The 19,521-nt window shown below is 35.1% G+C and overlaps 1 protein-coding gene across 1 annotated transcript; it reads left to right on the top strand.

Annotated features, from left to right (window-relative positions):
* Positions 1 to 1,184: 1,184 nt before the first annotated feature.
* On the top strand, positions 1,185 to 7,805 carry LOC101842318 (prolactin-2B1-like). The gene is made up of 5 exons (XM_005066434.2): positions 1,185 to 1,215; positions 2,672 to 2,850; positions 5,642 to 5,749; positions 6,000 to 6,179; positions 7,615 to 7,805. The coding sequence occupies exons 1-5, from the start codon at positions 1,185 to 1,187 to the stop codon at positions 7,798 to 7,800; spliced, it is 684 nt and encodes a 227-aa protein (XP_005066491.1). The 3' UTR covers positions 7,801 to 7,805.
* Positions 7,806 to 19,521: the final 11,716 nt, after the last annotated feature.

Here is a 19,521-nt window from a genome sequence, read left to right as displayed (position 1 = left end):
CAAAGGATAAGCTGTTCAGAATAAAAACCTATTGCTATGGTGATAGTTCAGGGAGAATTGCAGATGCAGGACAGGAATATACAAGAACCTGAAGAAAATAGTGAAAGTCTGGGCCATAGCTCTTTCCATTTGAGTATAAAAGTCCCACTGGCATTTATGAACCAGAGGTGGCTGAAGCTATGTACAACAGGTCTGGGACACTAGTAACAGACCGGAAATTAGATAAACACCCAAGTCATACTTATGTCTGTGGTCACGAATTCTAGGCTGCAGTCACTGACCCCTAACAGACAAAGATCATGGGAATCTCATTTGGATTTCAGGTGTTACTTCCTTGTGCCCTCTAGCATGATGTGCTCTACTATATAGGAGGTAGAAAGCTAAGAGAAGGAAGAAAAGGACCAAAGTGATGCAGATTTCCTGAATCAGCAGGCAAGCTTGGGTGTGACTTCTCAGGGATGCCACTCTCTTTGATTCCAACATTTTCCTGTAAGTAATTCCTCATTTGAGTTACTCTATAGATGCTAGAACATTGTAATTGGGTAGTTTGTTTATTGGTATAATTGTTAACCTATCTGGGATAATTGGACTTTTGTTCATAACTAATTAGGCGAAGCAAAGCTGCATAGACTTTAGATATACTTTGTGTATTTTTCTCCAGAAATAGATTACATTCTGGGATTAGTGGGTTTCAAAAGAGAGTCATCTTAACATAGAGACATGTGGTTATGTCTAGAGACATTTTGTTTGTCTTAACTGATATGATGTGCAAAGTGTGTGGTGGGGTGCATTATCTATGTCAAGGGATTAAAAACCAGGCATTTATCAGAATATTACATGAAAAGGGTATATCTAAAACAAGGAACGGTTCATTTCCAAAAGTGAAAATTGCAGATTAGGAGACATCAAGATGAAATGAGAACAGAAGATTCTATATTTTTTGGTTGTGAGCCTAGCTTTAATAGCTGAACCATCTCTCCAATCCAGAGAGCAGAAGATTCTAATAGATCAAATTAGTAACATCTTAGAAAGGAAGAAAGTAACATACTCTGGTTCTGGAGACATAACCATCAGTTCTTTCACTTGAATGAGTGTAATCAAATTGTTACTTCTGGAGAGAAATGTATGCATGCATAGCAGATGTGAGTCTTATGGAATATTGAAAATTAGGTTCAAGTAAAAGAATGATGCATAACCTCACAATAATGTTAACTTGCTTGTATTTTCTTAATATTTCCAGAAAAATGAATGAGTAACAACTATGAACTTCATTTTATATAGAAAAAGGAAGTAATGTATAGTCTTTTTGGACACAGAAATTCCTTCATTTGATGAATGGACTGAGTGTACACATACATATTTTAATATATATACATGTCACTCATAGAATAAATTTAAGAAATTATGTGCATTTTTGAAAATATGTAGTAATATGAGTTATTTGACAGTATTTTTATTTGTATATGAAATTGTTATCTGTATTTTATATATATTTTCAGTATATTTAAATATTTTAAGTATTTGGGTGTTGATATTTTCCATGCTGTCCCCCACAATTTTTCTGTGTTGGAGATTAATGCTAGTATAAACAAAGTTTCTTATGAAATATAGAATCATAAGAGTCACATTTTATAATATAATTTGTTTCAGACTTGTGTCAACAAAAGTAAATATCCTTTTAATTTGATACATGGGTGGTGTATCACCCTGTTGCAAACTATTAATGTGCTACAGTTCTGTGGTTCTCCATGTAAAGGACACATGTAAAGGTAACTGATGAAACCAATAATGATCATTGCAAAAACATTTAAAGACATCTGTTACACAGAGAAGAGAAAATAGATAAAATCAAATTCCTGGAGCGAGTGACATATCAAGTGTGGGTCTTTACAAGTAATGATGACAACCCTTGGAAACACAGCCTCAAAGGATATGCAAAGTCCTTGGGGTGTGGTGTGTGTGGGGGGGTGTGTGTGTGCGTGCGTGCGTGCATGTAAGTGCATTGCCTTCTAAAATTGCTAGCAACTGAACAATGAAATAATCACATAAACTGCAAATGCATTTTATTTTTTATGTTTTTATTATAACTATGTTGCTAAGCTTAATCATAGGCTTATTGTAAACATAAAATTGAGAGGAAAATGTATGAAATGTCTTCCAAATAAGTAAATACATGGCATTTTGGAGTTGATTTTGCAAGTCCAGGCAGTGGCATCATGCTTATGATAACATTCTCTCTATCCTCAATATCAATAAAAAGGCAAATAATGTATTTCTACAAATAGAGAAGATAAAGCAAACCTGTACATGTTGCCTTTGACAGATTAGGGTCAAATATGCTAATATTGGACACTGAACTACAAATTACAGATTCTTGAGTGTCTTATTGCTCAGAACCAAGAAAAATATGCAGGACATTAAACAAACGGGAGACAAGGATGAGATCATCCTGATTTATGTTAAGCTCCACGTGTTAGGAAAAATCAGAAACATGTCTGAAAATACCATTAAAAATTCAGTGTATTAGTCACATTTCAAAATATATATTAACTTAACTTGCACAGTGGAAGATGTTTATCATTTAGTATATCTAAAACTACCAAACTGTGTAAAAGGGATGATTCTTCACAACCTAAGAGAAAGGGATCTCAGACTGCCTTCTCTTCTTTAGCAAGGGCACCGCTCCTGCTCCTGGTGTCCTACCTGCTATTGCGGGAGAATGTGACCTCTGCACCCATCTGTGTCAAGAGGGATGGTGATACCCAGAAGACATTAGAGAAACTGTTTAAATTGACTACCTTTATGTCTCAGATCACCAGAAGCCAAGCTGCAAAAATGTTCACTGAATTTGTAAGTAATCCGCTGACTTACGGCTTCTTTATAAAATGGGCCTTCATGCTACTGGCTGGGAAGTTGTATAGCCTAAAGTGGAAAGCATCATGACCCAAATTTCCAGCAATATAGGAGCATACGTAGAAGAAGTAGCCACTAAAGTCTTTGACAGGAGGAAGGGACAATCTCAAGAAATGTCAGCTATTTCCTCACATGATACAATTTTAATATTTCCCTCTAATTTTGAACTTTGTTTTAATTCATGCTCGTGGCATAAAGCCATAAAATGTATAGCTAAGATAAAAGTATGAATTTTATCCATTTATTAATACAGTGGTTCTCAATATTCCTAATGCTTTAACCCTTTACCACACTTCTTCATAATATGGTGAAGCCCAACCATAAAATTATTGCATTGTCACTTCACATATGTAAATTTGTTATTATTATAAATCACAATGTTAATATCTGATATGCAGCATATCTGATGTGTGATCCCTGAGGCAGATGAGACCCACAGGTTGAGAACCACTGATTTAGTGGTTTGGCCCACACTGGTGTTCCTTCTTTTGGGTACTTTAGATAGGCAGAAAAAGAGAACTGCAGACAGTAGAGTTATACACACAGGTTATCAGGAGCAAAAGTTTTCAATATTTTTCTTTATAAATCTGCAAATGCAGTGAATCATTTGTAAGCAATTCAAATTCATGTGTTTGTAACAAGGAGTTCTGCTGTAGAGATGGCAATATGCCCTGCATTCATGATTCAGCAAATTGTGCTACTACCTGTTTTAGAGCAATCAGTGAGCACTTCTATACATATATCAATGGACATATTAAAATGTGACTCAAGTCTGCATAACAGACACACACACACACGGTTCCAGCATTCATTTTATACACTGTTTCTGCCATTCTCATTTCTTGGTAGAATGCCTTGAATATGTGAAGTCGTCCTAAGTATGCTTTCAAACTATGAAAAACATCACGAATGTAGTTCTAAATAATGATTTTAAGCAATAAATCCATTATAGAAAATTAATGGATTAATATTATTAAATGCAAATGCTATTCTTCTTTTTTATAATTTTTTAATTTTTATTTTTAAAGTTAAATTTAAATTAGAAACAAGGTTGCTTCATATGTCAATCCCAGGTCCCTCTCCCTTTCCCTCCCTTCCTCCCATGCCCTCCCAACACCCCTGAAAATGCTATTTTTCTATTGCTTATTACTTCCAATAATATTATTCCAAGAATTTTATGACTTGGTACAATCAGCAAAATAGCACTCTGAATTCACAATGACATTGGTAAATGACAGTTGTACAGATGCAGATGTATTAGCAAGTAAAGTTTTAGTATTAAGGTGTCTAAAAAGTAAGTTAGAGACTGTACACACTTAGTTACTATGGCATTTGCAACAAATGTCTGACAAAGATGATGCAACACTTAGTAATTTTTAGTTTTGCTATTGTTGGTGTTGACTTGCAGAACTTTTAAGAAGTCAGAGGATAACAAACAAGGGAGGAATTTGGGATATTTGAGAGTTAGGTGGGAAAAAGGAGACTATAGATCATGTTTTAAAATGTATATTAAAAAGTCTTTCTCTTAACATTAATTTCAATTTTTTCTATATCAGTTTGTAATTGTTTTAGAATTTCATACGTGAATGCTAATTCTATGAGAGTATCACTCTCTTCACCAAAATATCCAATGTCCTCCTGTCACAAATTCATGATCTCTTATTATTGCTGTTAAATATATGTGTATGTATGCATATATATGTATAATATATATATGTATGTTCACATTTTCCTGCTTATATGTCCATTTATCTATGTCTAACTGCCTAGAGTTAAACAACCTATATGGGAGTTCATCTCAGGAAGCAACTGTTTGCCCTCTCTTCACAGCCATGGAACGCCTGTAGCACTTCATCTAAAGATAGGGCTACTTGGGATTTCCCCTGCCCATATTAATATGTTAACTAGTATTATTATTATTCTAGTCTTGTTCAGGCAGCATAATTTTGAGAATTCAGGGATCACTTTACCTGTCATGTCTAGGGGGAAGCTATCTATCAGCATGCTTTCTGGGACTCTGTCTTTACAAGCTTTTTGCCCTACTCCCCCTTTGAGAGTTTCTCTGAGTCTAGGATTTTTAATTTTTAATTTAAATTTAAAACAATCTTATTTTACATACTAATCCCAGTTCCCTTTTCCTCTCATCCTCCCAACCCCACACCATCTCCCCATCCCACCTCCATTCACACCTCAGATAGGGTGAAGCCTCCCATGAGAGGTCATAAAAATGAGTAGTAGAGAGAGGAGGAGAAATTGGAGCAGGAGAACATGAGGGATCAAGAAGGTTGAGTTGGGAGAAGAACAGAGAAGCAGAGCAATGAAGAAGATACTTTGATAGAGTCCAGGTTAAAGGATTGCATTAAAGATGTATCAGTTGTGATTGGGAACCTCAAAGTCACTCATTCTCTGAATTTTGGTCAGTTGTGTAACTCTGTGATGGTCTCCATCTATTTCAAGAAGAACCTTCTTCAGCGAGGGGTGAGATAAATCTTATCTGTGGATATGTGTATTTCGATTACTGTTACAGAATACATTGGTTTAAGAACTGACAGTAATAGGATCTATGACATCTCCGCCCACTAATAGTTGTCTAGGTTCATTTTTCTAAGCATCAGTTCTCTTCGGGTAAGTTTAAATTAAATATCTACCAAATGTTTTAGAATTTGGGTTATTGGCTCATTCATATATTTTCTAATCTCTAACGTATTTAATATTACATCATTTTCAGGATAAACAGTATGCCCAGGGCAAGAGTTACAATGACAGGTTCCCCGACAGCTGCCCCACTGATTCTTTTGATACTCCAGAAAACAAGGAGCAAGTTCTAGAAAGCAATGTAAGTGTTTATTGAGAGGGATTATTTTGCTAGAAACTTCATAGAGTACTCTACTGACAGCACTGTGTTTAATCTTCAACAAAATTCATAACAATATTAATGGCTACATTTTCACACGTACAACTTTTGTCATCTCTAAAATAATGTTAATAGCTACAGAAATGTTATAGTTTTTTTTAGTAAATCTGCCTGTATAGGATATATTTAATTTCATTTATTCTAATATGATTGTTAAATTATGGTTACTTAGCCAGAAGTACTACTGAATTTGATAAGCAGTCTACTGTATTCCTGGAGTGACCCTCTGTTTCATCTTGTGAATGAAATGTCTGCATTGCAAGGAGACACTTATGCTATTCTCTCCAAAGCCAGAGAGATTCAGGCAAAATTTGAAGAACTCAGGATGGGAGTTAAAGCAATACTCAACAAGGTGAGCAGTTTTCAGACAGTTCTTAGCTTTGTTCATGCCTAAATGAGGTGTTCTTTATAATGACTACTATAATTTTCAATGTTTTACTTTGCAAAAAAAAATAAAAAGCAATATAGTTCATGGAGACTATTTGAGAAAACCACAGCCAGTCAACATACAGAGTTGTGAAGTCCAGTTCCAATGGACAAGTTCTACAAAATGTCCCCACATTTTTGGCTCAGGAAATATTGCAGAAGATGGGGAGGAAAGATTTAAGGATCATAGGATCAGGGAATTTACATAAGAATGTTTATCCTAGGAATGCCAGAAGCTTCATCCATAGTCTCAGCAACATGATTACATAAACATGAGATAAATATGAGCAACATCAATAGATATACCAAACTGGCAAGGACTTCAGAGGAGGTTCCATAAAGCCTCAATCCCACATAAAGGACTCCAAGCACCTAAGTTATGTTAAGATAGGAGAAATAGGCTTCATCAAGGAAAAGTTCATGAGTTGGTTTTCCAGTACCAAATGGTTATCCCTGAAAACATACATATGAGTAACTTTATACAGACTGGTCAGGTTACACATAGGAATACATAGGCAAATACATATAAATATGAACATGTAATAGCAATTAATCAAGAAATAGGCCATGAATTTTATTTTAAAAAGCAAGGAACAGTATATGCGAGGGTTTGGAAGAAGAAAGGAAAGGGAGGAAATAATATATTTTATTATCTCAAAAAAAAAGAAAATCTTGGAAACAGAAAATATAGGCATCCATGTCTGTTATAGTCTGAGTATCAAAATGGATACTAGCAACACCACACCTCTCAAATATACTTTACACAGAGTCATCTTATCCCGGGGTAGAAGAAGAAGCCAGAATTTTCTTGCTTTGTAGTATCTTTCCTGGGTAGAAAGACAGATGTCTAACTACCTCAGCAGATCCAGCGCAGTCATCCCTTGAATATTTGCCTCTTGAACCATCCAAAGCAATCCTAATTTGTTCTAGGCTTTATTGTACCCATATTATTTGGAGACTGATTTGGTTGAAATCAACAGGGAAACTGGTTTACTGCCAAGTTCCATGATATAGAAAAAACAAAACAAAACAAGGCTGAATCTATACTGAGGACACACAACGTTTGTCCAATAATAAAAATGAAACAACTGCCCCTTTCTCACCCTTGCCAAAAATTAAATAGCTACCTGCTGGTTGTCCATCTATCAACTCCTATAAGAAACGTTTTATTAATAATTTCACATGTACCAGAAAAAATGTTCATTAGGGGTTCAGTAAAGTATATCCATGAAAATCTATGTTTATTTTATAATTTTGACTATACAGGTACTGTCACAAATCTATATTTAGAAAGACTAAACATCTAAAATACTAAAAGATAATTAATACTTTGCTATTATCCTTATGGTGATCATGTTTAGATTGGAGAGAAGGATAATGATACCCACGTTGTCTGGTCTGGTCTGCCATCCTTACAGTCAAGCAATGAAGATGTTCGCCATTTTTCCTTTTATAACCTGATCCGCTGCTTGCTCAGAGATTCCCACAGAGTAAACACTTACTTTGAGGTCCTCAAGTACAGAATGATTCATCAAAGTAACTGCTAACAGCAAATTTCTACCATCTGCTTCTGAGATGCCCATTGATAAGGCAATACTGCAAAACTACCTGTAAATTTTCCCTTCTATTTTTTAAAAATAAAAACTATTTGAAAGTTCCAATGTCTTAGTCAATTGGTCCAAATGCCTTTTGTTGATTTCATGCAAGAGCAAAATATTTCACAAATGACAGATTTTAAGCACCTAACTAACACATTATACAACTTACTTCAGAGTCCTGGAATTAAAACTATAAGAATTTAAAAATAGTGTTACTGTTATACGGTACCTAAAAATCCATAAAAAACATTGAATTTGTCAGCTGCATTTTGAATGTCAATGAGAATTTATTGGACTTTTTGAAGGATACTGACTGACAATACAAATAATATGCATTTGCATTATCTGTAAGTACTGTGAATTTTATCAATAATTTGATGTGTATTAGACCACAAGTGTAAAATGGCTCTAAATTTCTGTCTTCGACCATGTTGTTCTGCATTCTTGTCTCCTGAGCATCATCTTAGACAAATTCCAGATGTTCAATTCATTCTGGGTACAACAAGTTTTTTTTCAGCTTGTATCAAGTTTAGTTCACACTGGCATTGTTTAGTACTTTGCCCTCATCTTCAGGTTGTTGAAGTAACAAAGCAAGGAATGCAGAGATGAACAGATCCTACAATGTTTCATCCCCCTCATTATGGCTTTACACTCCTTTGCAGTTTTTGAGACTTTGAGATTAGAGACAGAAAAATGCCATTAATGACTTATGACACAATAGCAAAGACTAATTTCTGATTATACCTCAAAATTTATTATTTAGAAGTAGTAAATGCCTCTCTTGGGGGTGCACTATCGGTTTTCTAAAACACATTCTTGAACAACTTAACAGTGTCTTAGTGTCTTTATCAATAGAAATTGGAGCTAAATGTGATGGTCCCTCTACTCTCTGCTCTTTCTTCCTTCACCATGAGAAAATTGTTCACTTATATTTGATAATTTGATATATTTTTGCTCTATTTTTCAGTCAATTTATTGAGTGGGTTGACTATGAGTATGATTTTGATGGTATGACAGAATACTTTTAGATAAATGAGAAATACCAAATATCTATAAGTTAATGTACAATCTATAACAATATATCTCATATATTCAACAAAAGAAGATAGAATTTTATTGAATATATAGCACTACAAGAAATCAGTAAGGAACTGATGCTATTAGACATATTGGACATCACTAATTTTTTATTATATATATTTCTACATAAAGACAATGGAGAAACACATGGTGAGAATAATCATGATATTTTAGAGCATGATGCACATGGATTTTGAAAGTTAGTATTCTTCTATAAGACAGTGGGAAAGTAGCCCAATCTAGCTCAAGAAAAATCTATGTCAGGACTCACAAATAAAAAACAAAATAATAATATAGCTTGTAAGGTTATGGTATTGTGAAATTGTAGAATAAAAAAACCCAGGAACGTATGCCACTATCATCACATCGCTTTAAGATAAAATAAATGTAGATCAAAGGACTAACAAAACAAAGGAGCAAAGGGTATGGGAAACTTTGGTGCATTAGTATGTCATTAGATTGTGAAGTATGAAATCCAAGAGACAAGCAGTTTATACACCTAAATGTTATACACACACACACACACACACACACACATACACGCACACTCGCACACACACACGCACACACACACACAAACATATATATTGTCTCAGCACAGAAAGTGCTAGCGTATTACTGGATTCTGGTATTCTTCTTCATTCTACAAAATATTTAAGTGGAACTAATGCTAATGTTCATTTAAATCTTCTATAAAATTAGAAACTTGGGAATCACTATAAAACTCATTCTAATCTACCATGACAGCATGATCTTAATATGAAAGCAAAGAAAGCACATAACCATAAAATAACATTTCTTCTGATTTGAATTAATGAACACAGAAAAATTATCATTGATCATGATCAAATGATTGTCATTGTAAATATTCAATGACTGTTCAACAGATGGGAAAAATAATATAATGCAGTTAGCATATAGATACAAAGTCACAAATCACATGAACATCTCATAGGAAAGTTATAGGCTTCAGGTAATGTTCAACATCTCTTCATAAACCAGAAAACTAGGAAAATAGGGAACGTAGTTAAAAATAATAAGAGTAATGCATAGCAAATCAACAGCAAACATTAAATAGGGAGAAAGTGACAAAATTTCTTCTAAAACCAGGATAAAGATAATACTCATTCTCTCACTCTTATTCAAGAAGAGTTCCAAGTTTCTCGTGAAGGCTGAAATTTTGATACATACATACATACACACACACACATTGAATATATGTATGTATAATATGTATGTGTGTGTATGAGTGATAGCTAATGAGTGTTCACTTAAAATATTTTTATTAGTTTTTTGATATTTTATACATTTCATTTTGATTATATTCAGCTACCTTTTGTCTCAGATTCACTATGATTCTATATATATCCAACCAGAAAAGCGGTCAGTTACTTCCATGACATTCATGATATTATTGTTCCAATGGGCATATCATTACTTGATTTCTCTTTTATGATACAGGTGTGTGTTATTCTCAGAAATCAAGTTCTCAAGAATAACCGAGAACACTGGCAATAGGCTTTTCAGTTTGTGGTCTATACGACCTCATTGGCTAACAACTCCAAAAGACACAATCTATTTTTGGCACTGGGCTTTTGATTTGTTGCCCTGTGGCATCTAATAAGGACATTGTCATCCCCTTACAGGGTAACACGATTCTATCTTTTTTAAATAGATGTATATATGGAAATTTATATATGTGTACACACACATATGAAAGTTTGCATAGTAGTAGGCTTCAATATGCCTTTTTGAAGTATCTTCACAAATGCCATACTCTACTGCCCTCCCACTATGCAATTGAAGTTTTCCTGTTCCTTTATTTTATTTTCTATTACTATACCACTACTATTTGTATTCCCTTCAAAACCCTCCCTGCCCATAGGACCTCATTTCTTAACCTATGTGGGTATTAACAACCTTGCTATTTGTTGTTATTACTATAATTCAAATTGAAACTGGGTGTGGCATTCATATAGTATTGATTTGGTCTGTCAGGTTAACTTGGCCAGCAGGATATCTAATAATTCCATATTAGTATTAAGATAGTATTTTCAAGGAAATTATTTGTATCTACAGCTTTTGGTAGTACAGCCATGCTAATAACATTAATTTTTCCATTTACTCAGTTTAGAGTTCGATACATCCTGAAGGGTCTCCTTCAACATATTACTTCCAGGTTTTAAAGTTTTCAGTGTAGAAAACTTTGATTTCTCTTGTTTATTTTTAAGTACATTATTTCATTTTTATAAGATAGCGTGAATACAATTTTTCTGACATTTTCTTGTGAAAGTCATTTTGATACATAGAAAACCTACTATGAGTTTTTATTCCATACATCTCTTTACTTTCTGAAAAACTGATGTCAAATGCAATCATGTTCTGGTGATAACTTTTGTTTTCTTGAATTGTAGAATCATGAAATTTGCAATCATGATAATTAGAATACTTCCTTCCTTTCTTAACCTCCCTCTTATTGTAATCTCTTGTTTTATACTTCTAGAAAAAACCTCATGCAAAATATTTAAAAAGAGTAGAAGTAGGAGCCTGGACATTCTTGAAATTAAAAAAAAAACTTTCCCATGTATTATAATGGTGGCTTTAAATGTATTATATTTAACCTTCATTATATTTGGGTCTATTCATTTTTCCCACTTTTATGAGGACATTTATCGTGGATGTATAATGGCATATGTGTAATGTGTTTTCTTCTCTGCCAGCCACATTGGCCCTACAGAGTTGTCTGAACCCCCAAATAACACACAGAACACTATATTAATTATAAGTTGTTGGCCATTTGCTATTGTTTCTCATTGTTTAGCTCTGACATAATTATTGACCCATAATCATCAATATATATTTTTAGAAGGACTTACCTTTTTGAGAACACCAGACTTGTGTTCCCTTCTCCAGGGATCACATGGCAAAGGCTCAGTTCACTACATTTCCCAGAATCCTCCTAGATGCCTACTCTCACCTATCTTGCTTCCTTATTGGCCAACAGTGCTTTATTGACATATATACAGGACTTCCCTATCATCTCCTCTTTTCTGTCTAAATAAAAAGAAAGGTTTTAACTTTAACATAGTCACATTATATGTAACAGAACAGTTATCAAGTAAGAACTATAGTTACAATATTTTGTTCATTAATATTTAGTAAGATTTAAAGAAATATCATCTATCCTATCTTTGTGAGTCTAAAGTCTTATATGTAACTTATCTTTTATCATAACTAAGAAAAACTATAACTATCTGTTTTCAACTCCATCAAAGACCACAGAAGGATAATATATAAATACTAGAATTGACAAAGACATCTTGCTACCTGGACAGTCACCTGAAATTCCTCTGTAACATTGGGGCATCCATATTCAGCACATAGGCCACAGTGTGTCTGGAAGAGTTTTAAGCAAAGCAGGAAATTTCAAGCTGTACATCTGCATTGGAAGTCTGCCAGTCATTCTTCTGTGTCCTGCAAAGTCTCGTAGACTCTTCCATGAAGCAGGAACCCTATAGTTCTGTTTGAGTTCAGCAGTCACTTTCCTGTGGGTACTGCATGTCAAGTTTTTACAGCAACAGTCAAGCAGTCCAGGCAAGAGCAGTTTCTTGCCCAAATGGCTAATCTTTCCATGTTGAAAGCAAACTCCATAACAAGTTTCTTCAATGCCCATCTTCCTCTCAGACATAATTGGTACTGCCAGGAGCAGACATTTCTCATTGTCAAGAAAAACCCTAAACCATTGTAAATGCCATTTTATGAAGGTCTTTGAATGGTTTGAAGATTGTCTATCTATCTCAAATATATTTCTATATCTAGAAAACCTAACTAACCTAACTATAAGTTCTGACTATTATAAGTAACTATCTATAATCTGTATTTAATTATGTATTATATTTTAAAAGATCAGTATAAACTAAGTATTTAAACAAGAGGAAAAATATACATATCACAAAATTGATCTTGAATTTGTATCAATAAATGAAAAACCATACTAATACAAAGTATTCATTTCCTACCATAATCCCCTTTTACTTTTAAAAAGAGATTGGTTGTGATCATTAACCAATTATAAGCAACCCATTTAAATGAAATAAATTTTATAAACATTATTTGGGAATTTGGGTGTTATTAATTCCAAACTGCTTCCTGCTGGTAGGGGGCACTGTCCATACTATGGAGATCAGACAAATCTCAGAAACCTGGGCAAGTCCTTTTTTTTGTACTCTGTAAGGCTGCATCATCTCAGCTGTTTTAAGTGTTGGATCATTTGGGCCATTGCTTTTGGGGGTCTTGGTTTATCAAACCACAGAAGCCTGAAAGGAATCCACAGCATTCCATTTTCTGTGGAAACATCAACAAAAACTTTTCCCAAGTAACTTGTCCTTATATTTAAAGTTAGAATTCAAAGCATTTTTGAAATACATAAGTTGGATTAATTCATCAGCATTTATAATCAAGTGTATTTCAGCAGTTGTTTCTTCCTTAGCCACTGAACAACTAAAAAATACAATAGTATACAGTATCCAGACTTTGTGTATTTTCCATTTTTACATGGCTTATATTACACTATTTCTTTTATTTTCATTTATTTTTTTCTCTGAGACAGGATATCTCTTTGGAAATCTACCTGCTTCTGCCTCTGGAGTGCTGGGATTAAAGGTGTGTGCCACCACACCCAGCTACTTTATTTTTATTTTTTCCAATATCTTGTTTCTTTTACTCTCCCAAGTCTACCTATATTTTTCTTCATATGAATGTGACTTTACTGTAAAACTTTATGTTTTTCTGGCCAAGTATTTTATATAGGCTAAAGAATATTGTTAAAATTAAATCTGAAACAGCTACTGGCTTTCTGAAATGGTGGGCATAAGTTTGATTCCAGCTCACTGTCTCAGTCTATGCTGACATCCAGCAGCATGGTGCTGGCTTGAAGATGTGGTCACTGCAACTGCCAGATGCTCATGCACATCATTCACTTGTTAGCAGAGACTCTTAAAAGAATTTTGCTGGTTTTTTTTTCCTGCTTATGCTGAGTCAGGAAAACTCCCTTAAGACAGTCGCCTGAGTCTCTGCTTGTGTCTAGCAAAACAGGGCCCACGTGACAAAAATGGTGCTACCAAGAAGCCATGCTTCTCTTTGTTCTTTTGGTTCTAAAATCCCTTTTAAGCTTTTGTCATTCCCACATGCTGACACCATTATGTAACCTGTTTTCTTCCCCACCAGCCGCCTTGGCCCTGCAGAACTCTTTGAACCCCCAAATGACACACAGGACACTATATTAATTATAAGCTGTTGTCCTTTACTATTATTTTTCCTTGTTTAGCTCTGACTTAATTATTGACCCATAATCATCAATATATATATATATATATATATATATATATATATATATATATTAAAGGACTTATCTTTTTGAGAACACCAGACTTGCATTCTCTTCTCCAGCGATCACATGATGAAGGCTCAGTTCACAACATTTTTCCAGAATCCTCCTAGACTCCTAGTCCCACCTATCTTGCTTCCCTATTGTCCAACAGTGCTTTATTGACATAAACACAGGACTTCCCCATCATATACGTAAAAGGCCTTCCTTACTTTATTGAGATAATATTGTCATTTGTGTCCCTTGGTCTCTTCCTGCTATCATACCTATTGGATTTAGGTTTTATATGTGGCCTTTACATGCTTCAAATGAAAATAATTTAATATGGTCAGCAATCATCTTACTATATGTTAAATTATATTTACACATATTGAATTAAAAATCAGACATTTTTCTGAGATTGTAATTACATAACATCTCTCCTTTCCTTTCTTTCCTACAGCCCCTTACTTGTAACTATCATTTCCTGTTTTCAGGTTCATGACCTCTTTTTCTTTTTTACCTGTATCTATTTTTGGTATTATTGTCATGTTGGCTCTGAAACTGTGTTTGGTAGTGTTCATTTCCTTTGTATATTTTGAGTATTTGAAGTATTTGAAGTTAGCCATTATTTTTAGGTCTGAGGCAATGAAACAGTGTGCCTGTCTTTTATTTTAGGGAGGCTTCTGTTATTATTGTTGCTTTCATAAATGTTTATACATAGATCTACTTGAATGTATTTCAATTTCTATGAAAGTGTAATATAACTCATCCTGTCATAGATTATTTTCCCTCCATCCATATATTCATCCAATTAATTGCTCACTTGTTCATTAATTCAAGTATCTACTCCTAATCCCTATGTCTCCTTTGTGCTTCTTTCCTCTCATAGCAGCATTATTTGTAATAGTCAGAACCTAGAAACAACCTAGATGGCCTTCAGTGGAAGAATGAATAAAACTATATGGTACATTTACACAATGGAGTAATTAGTCAATTACACAAATGTTAAAAATGACCTCAGGAAATCTGAAGATAAATGGATGAAAGTTAAAAAAAATTCATGTGGACATCCTGGCATGCCTTCCAGTGACTGGCGAAGGCCTCAGAGCTTCTCATCTGAGTGGGATCCAAACATGCCAGATCCCTGGTCTTCTCTTCCGACAAGGAGACCAGGAGACTAGCTGTTCCAGTAGGACCAGGTAAAACAGCCCCTGCATCTGGGCCTGCGTTCCAGTGACTGGGGATTGCCTGGGAACTGCACAGAGCTTCCAAAGCCGGCGGGAGCCAAGTACCCCAGATTCCAGGCCTTCTCTTCTACCAACGAGACCAGGAAAACAACAGATGCACATAAGCAAGGCCCTGCATCCTGAGCATGCCTTCCAGTGACTGGGGATGGCCACAGAGCTTCCCATCCTGGCTGGAGCACCCCAGACTCCAAGTAGTCTGTTCCAGCAAAGGGACCAGGGGACCAGGTAGGAGACTAAGCACCCCAGATTTGTGGTCTTCTTTTCCACCCAAGGAACCAGAACAAGGATGAGGAATAGAAGAACTACCAGATTATTGGACTTGCTAGCACCCACCAAAAGGGAACTCTGGTCCCCTAACCACCAGACCAGTAAGGGGCTCATTCTCCACCCACTAGAAGAAGAGATGGGAAAGAGACAATACAAAAACACACTCAGCAACAGGAAAACAAACATGATACCACCAGATTCTAGAGACTCCACACCAGCAAGACTCCAACATTCCAATGCAAATGAAGCAGAAGAAAAAGACCTTAAAAACACATTCATGAAAATGATAAAGTCCGTAAAAGAGGATATAGGAAAATCCCTCAAATAAATGGACAAAAAACCAAACCAATATATGCAAGAAATGGAAGAAAATACAAAGCAAAAAAGGGAAGAAATGGAAGAAAAAAACAAACCACAAAGGCAGGAAATGGAAGAAAAAACAAACCAAAAATGCAAGAAATGGAAGAAAAAACAAACCAAAAAATACAAGAACTGGAAGAGAAAGCAAACCAAAAATGCAAGAAATGGAAGAGAAAGCAAACAAAAATGCAAGAAATGGAAGAGAAAGCAAACAAAAATGCAAGAAATGGAAGAGAAAGCAAACAAAAATGCAAGAAATGGAAGAGAAAGTAAACCAAAAAAATGCAAGACATGGAAGAAAGAACAAACCAAAAAATTCATAAAATGCAGAAAATGGATGAAAAGGTAAGCCAAAATTGCAAGGAAAAATTCAAACAGTGCAAGGGTTGAAAACTGAAATAGAGACAATAAAAAACACAATCTGAAGATAGGCTGCAAATAGAAAAGCTGGGCCAACAGTCAGGTACTACCAATACAAGCATTACCAACAGAATACAAGAGATGGAAGAGAGAATCTCAGCTGTTGAAGATACACTAGGAGAAATGGATTCATCAACCAAAGAAAATCTTAAGCCCAACAAATCCTTAACACAAAACATCCATGAAATATGGGACACCAGGAAAAGACCAAACCTAAGAATAATAGGTATAGAACAAGGTGAAAAAAAACACCTCAAAGGGGCAGAAAACATATTCAACAAAATCATAGAAGAAAACTTTCCCAACCTTAAGAAAGACATGCCAATGAAGGTACAAGAAGCTTACAGAACAGCAAATAGAGTGGATCACAATAATCAAGACCCCAAATATACAGAATAAAGAAATAATGTTAAGAGCAGCTAAGGAAAACGGCCATGGAACATATAAACATATAAAGGCAAACCCATCAGAATTACACCTGACTTCTCGCATGCCTTTAATCCCAGCACTTGGGAGGCAGAGGCAGGCTGATCTCTGTGAGTTCGAGGCTGGGCTGGACCCACAGCCTCCAAAACAATACAGAGAAACCTTGTCTCATAAACCGAAAAAAAAAAAGAAAAGAAAAGGAAAAGAGACCATGGATGCCAGCCCAGAATGCTATATTTGGCAAAGCTCTAAATCACTATAAATGGAGAAAACAAGATATTCCATGACAAAACTAGATTCAAGCAATACATATCCACTAACCCAGCCCTACAGAAAGTTTTGGAAGGAAAACTCCAACCCAAGGAAGTTAACTACAACCAGAAAAACATAGGCATTAGAGAATACCACTCTACCAACAGCCAAAAGAACAAAGGGGTGGATTTCCACACATAATCCCACCAACAACAACCATTTCAAATTCAAAGAAGAATGAGCAATCGATGGTCATTAATATCCCTCAACATTAATGGCATTAATTCACCCATAAAAAGACACAGGCTAGCAGAATGGATTCAAAGACAGAACCCATCCTTCTGCTGCATACAAGAAACACACCTCACCCTCAAAGACAGATATTACCTGAGAGTTAAAGGTTGGGAACAGATTTTCCAATCAAATGGACCCAAGAAACAAGCAGGGATAGCAATCCTAATATCTAAGAAATTAGACTTTAAACTAAAATCAATCAAAAGAAGAAGGAGGTCATTACATCCTCATCACAGGTGAAATCCACCAAGATGAAGTGTCTATCCTGAACATCTATGCCCCAAATTCAAAGGCATCCACATTTGTAAAAGAAACATTACTAAAACTTAAATCACATATAAAGCCCCACACACTTATAGTGGGAGATTTCAACACCCCACTCTCACCACTAGACAGGAATATGAGACAGAAAAACAACAAAGAAGCAAAGGGTCTAATAGAAGTAATGACCCAACTGGGATTAACAGACATCTATAGCACATTTCACCCACATAAAAAAGATTATACCGTCTTCTCACCAGCACATGGAACCTTCTCAAAAATCGACCATATACTTGGCAACATATCAAACCTTAGCAGCTACAAAAAATTGGAATAACTCCATGCATCTTATCAGACCACCATGCCTTAAAATTAGAATTCAACAACAATACAAATTGCAGAAAATCTACAAACTCATGGAAATTGAATAATGAATAACTGCTCCATTCCTGGGTCAATGAAGAAATAAAAAAAAGAAATTAAAGACTTCCTAGAATTCAACGCATGAAGACACAACATACCCAAACCTATGGGACACTTTGAAAGCAGTGCTACGGGGGAAGTTCATAGCACTAAGTGCCCACATGAAGAAACTGGAGAATAGTTATACTAGAGAACTATCAGCTCAGTGAAATCTCTAGAACACAAAGAAGCAAACTCCCCCAGCAGGAGTAGATGCCAGGAAATAGTCAAATTGAGGGCTGAAATCAATAAAGTAGAAACTAGGAATACAATAAAGAATCAATGCAACGAAGAGTTGGTTCTTTGAGAAAATCAACAAGATAGACAACCCTTTGTCAAAACTTAACAAATAGCAGAGCATGAACATGCAAATTTACAAAATCAGAAATGAAAAGCAGGACATAACAATGGACTCTGAGGAAATTCAGAGAATCATTAGGTCATACTTTGAAAACCTGTAATCCACAAAATTCGAAAATTTATAGGAAATGGATGACTTCCTAGATAGCTATCACTTGCCAAAATTAAATCAACAACAGATAAGCAATTTAAATAGACTTATAACCCCTATGGAAATAGAAGCAGTCATCAAAAGTCTCCCAAACAAAAAAAAAGCCTAGGTCCAGATGGCCTCAGTGCAGAGTTCTACCAGAAATTTAAAGAACTGCTTATACCAATTCTTCTCAAAGTATTACACGCAATAGAAACAGAAGTTCTTTGCTAAACTCTTTCTACGAGTCTTCAATATCATTGATCCCTAAGCCACACAAGGACACAACTAGGAAACAGAACTTCAGACAAATATCCCTCATGAACATTGCTGCAAAAATATTCAATAAAATACTGGCAAATTGGATCCAAGAACACATCAAAACAATCATTCACCACGATCAAGTAGGTTTCATTCCAGGGATGCAGGGATGGTTCAACATATGAAAAACCATCAATGTAATCCACCATATAAACAAGCTGAAAAACAAAAATCACATGATCATCTCACAAGATCCTGAAAAAGTCTTTGACAAAATCCAACACCCCTTCATGATAAAGATCTTGGAGTGATCTGGGATAACAGGAACACACCTAAACATGATAAAAGCTATATACAGCAAAGCAACAGCCAACATCAAACTAAATGGACAGAAACCTAACACAATTCCTCTAAAATCAGGAACAAGACAGACTGTCCACTTTCTTCATACCTTTTCAATATTGTACTTGAAGGTCTATCCA

Source organism: Mesocricetus auratus, unplaced genomic scaffold (genome assembly GCF_017639785.1).
Source record: "Mesocricetus auratus isolate SY011 unplaced genomic scaffold, BCM_Maur_2.0 Super-Scaffold_100013, whole genome shotgun sequence".
In the NCBI taxonomy this organism is placed as follows: domain Eukaryota; kingdom Metazoa; phylum Chordata; class Mammalia; order Rodentia; family Cricetidae; genus Mesocricetus; species Mesocricetus auratus.
Note: the sequence above shows the minus strand (reverse complement) of the source record. Positions and strands in the feature narration are given on the sequence as shown.

Bases quoted from the DNA above. Each gene is read 5' to 3' on its own strand.
- LOC101842318 (XM_005066434.2), top strand. From the start codon at position 1,185: ATGATGCATAACCTCACAATAATGTTAACTT. The intron at 1,216-2,671 runs GCTTGTATTTTC...TCTCTTCTTTAG, and splicing joins CCTCACAATAATGTTAACTT to CAAGGGCACCGCTCCTGCTC. The intron at 2,851-5,641 runs GTAAGTAATCCG...CATCATTTTCAG, and splicing joins CAAAAATGTTCACTGAATTT to GATAAACAGTATGCCCAGGG.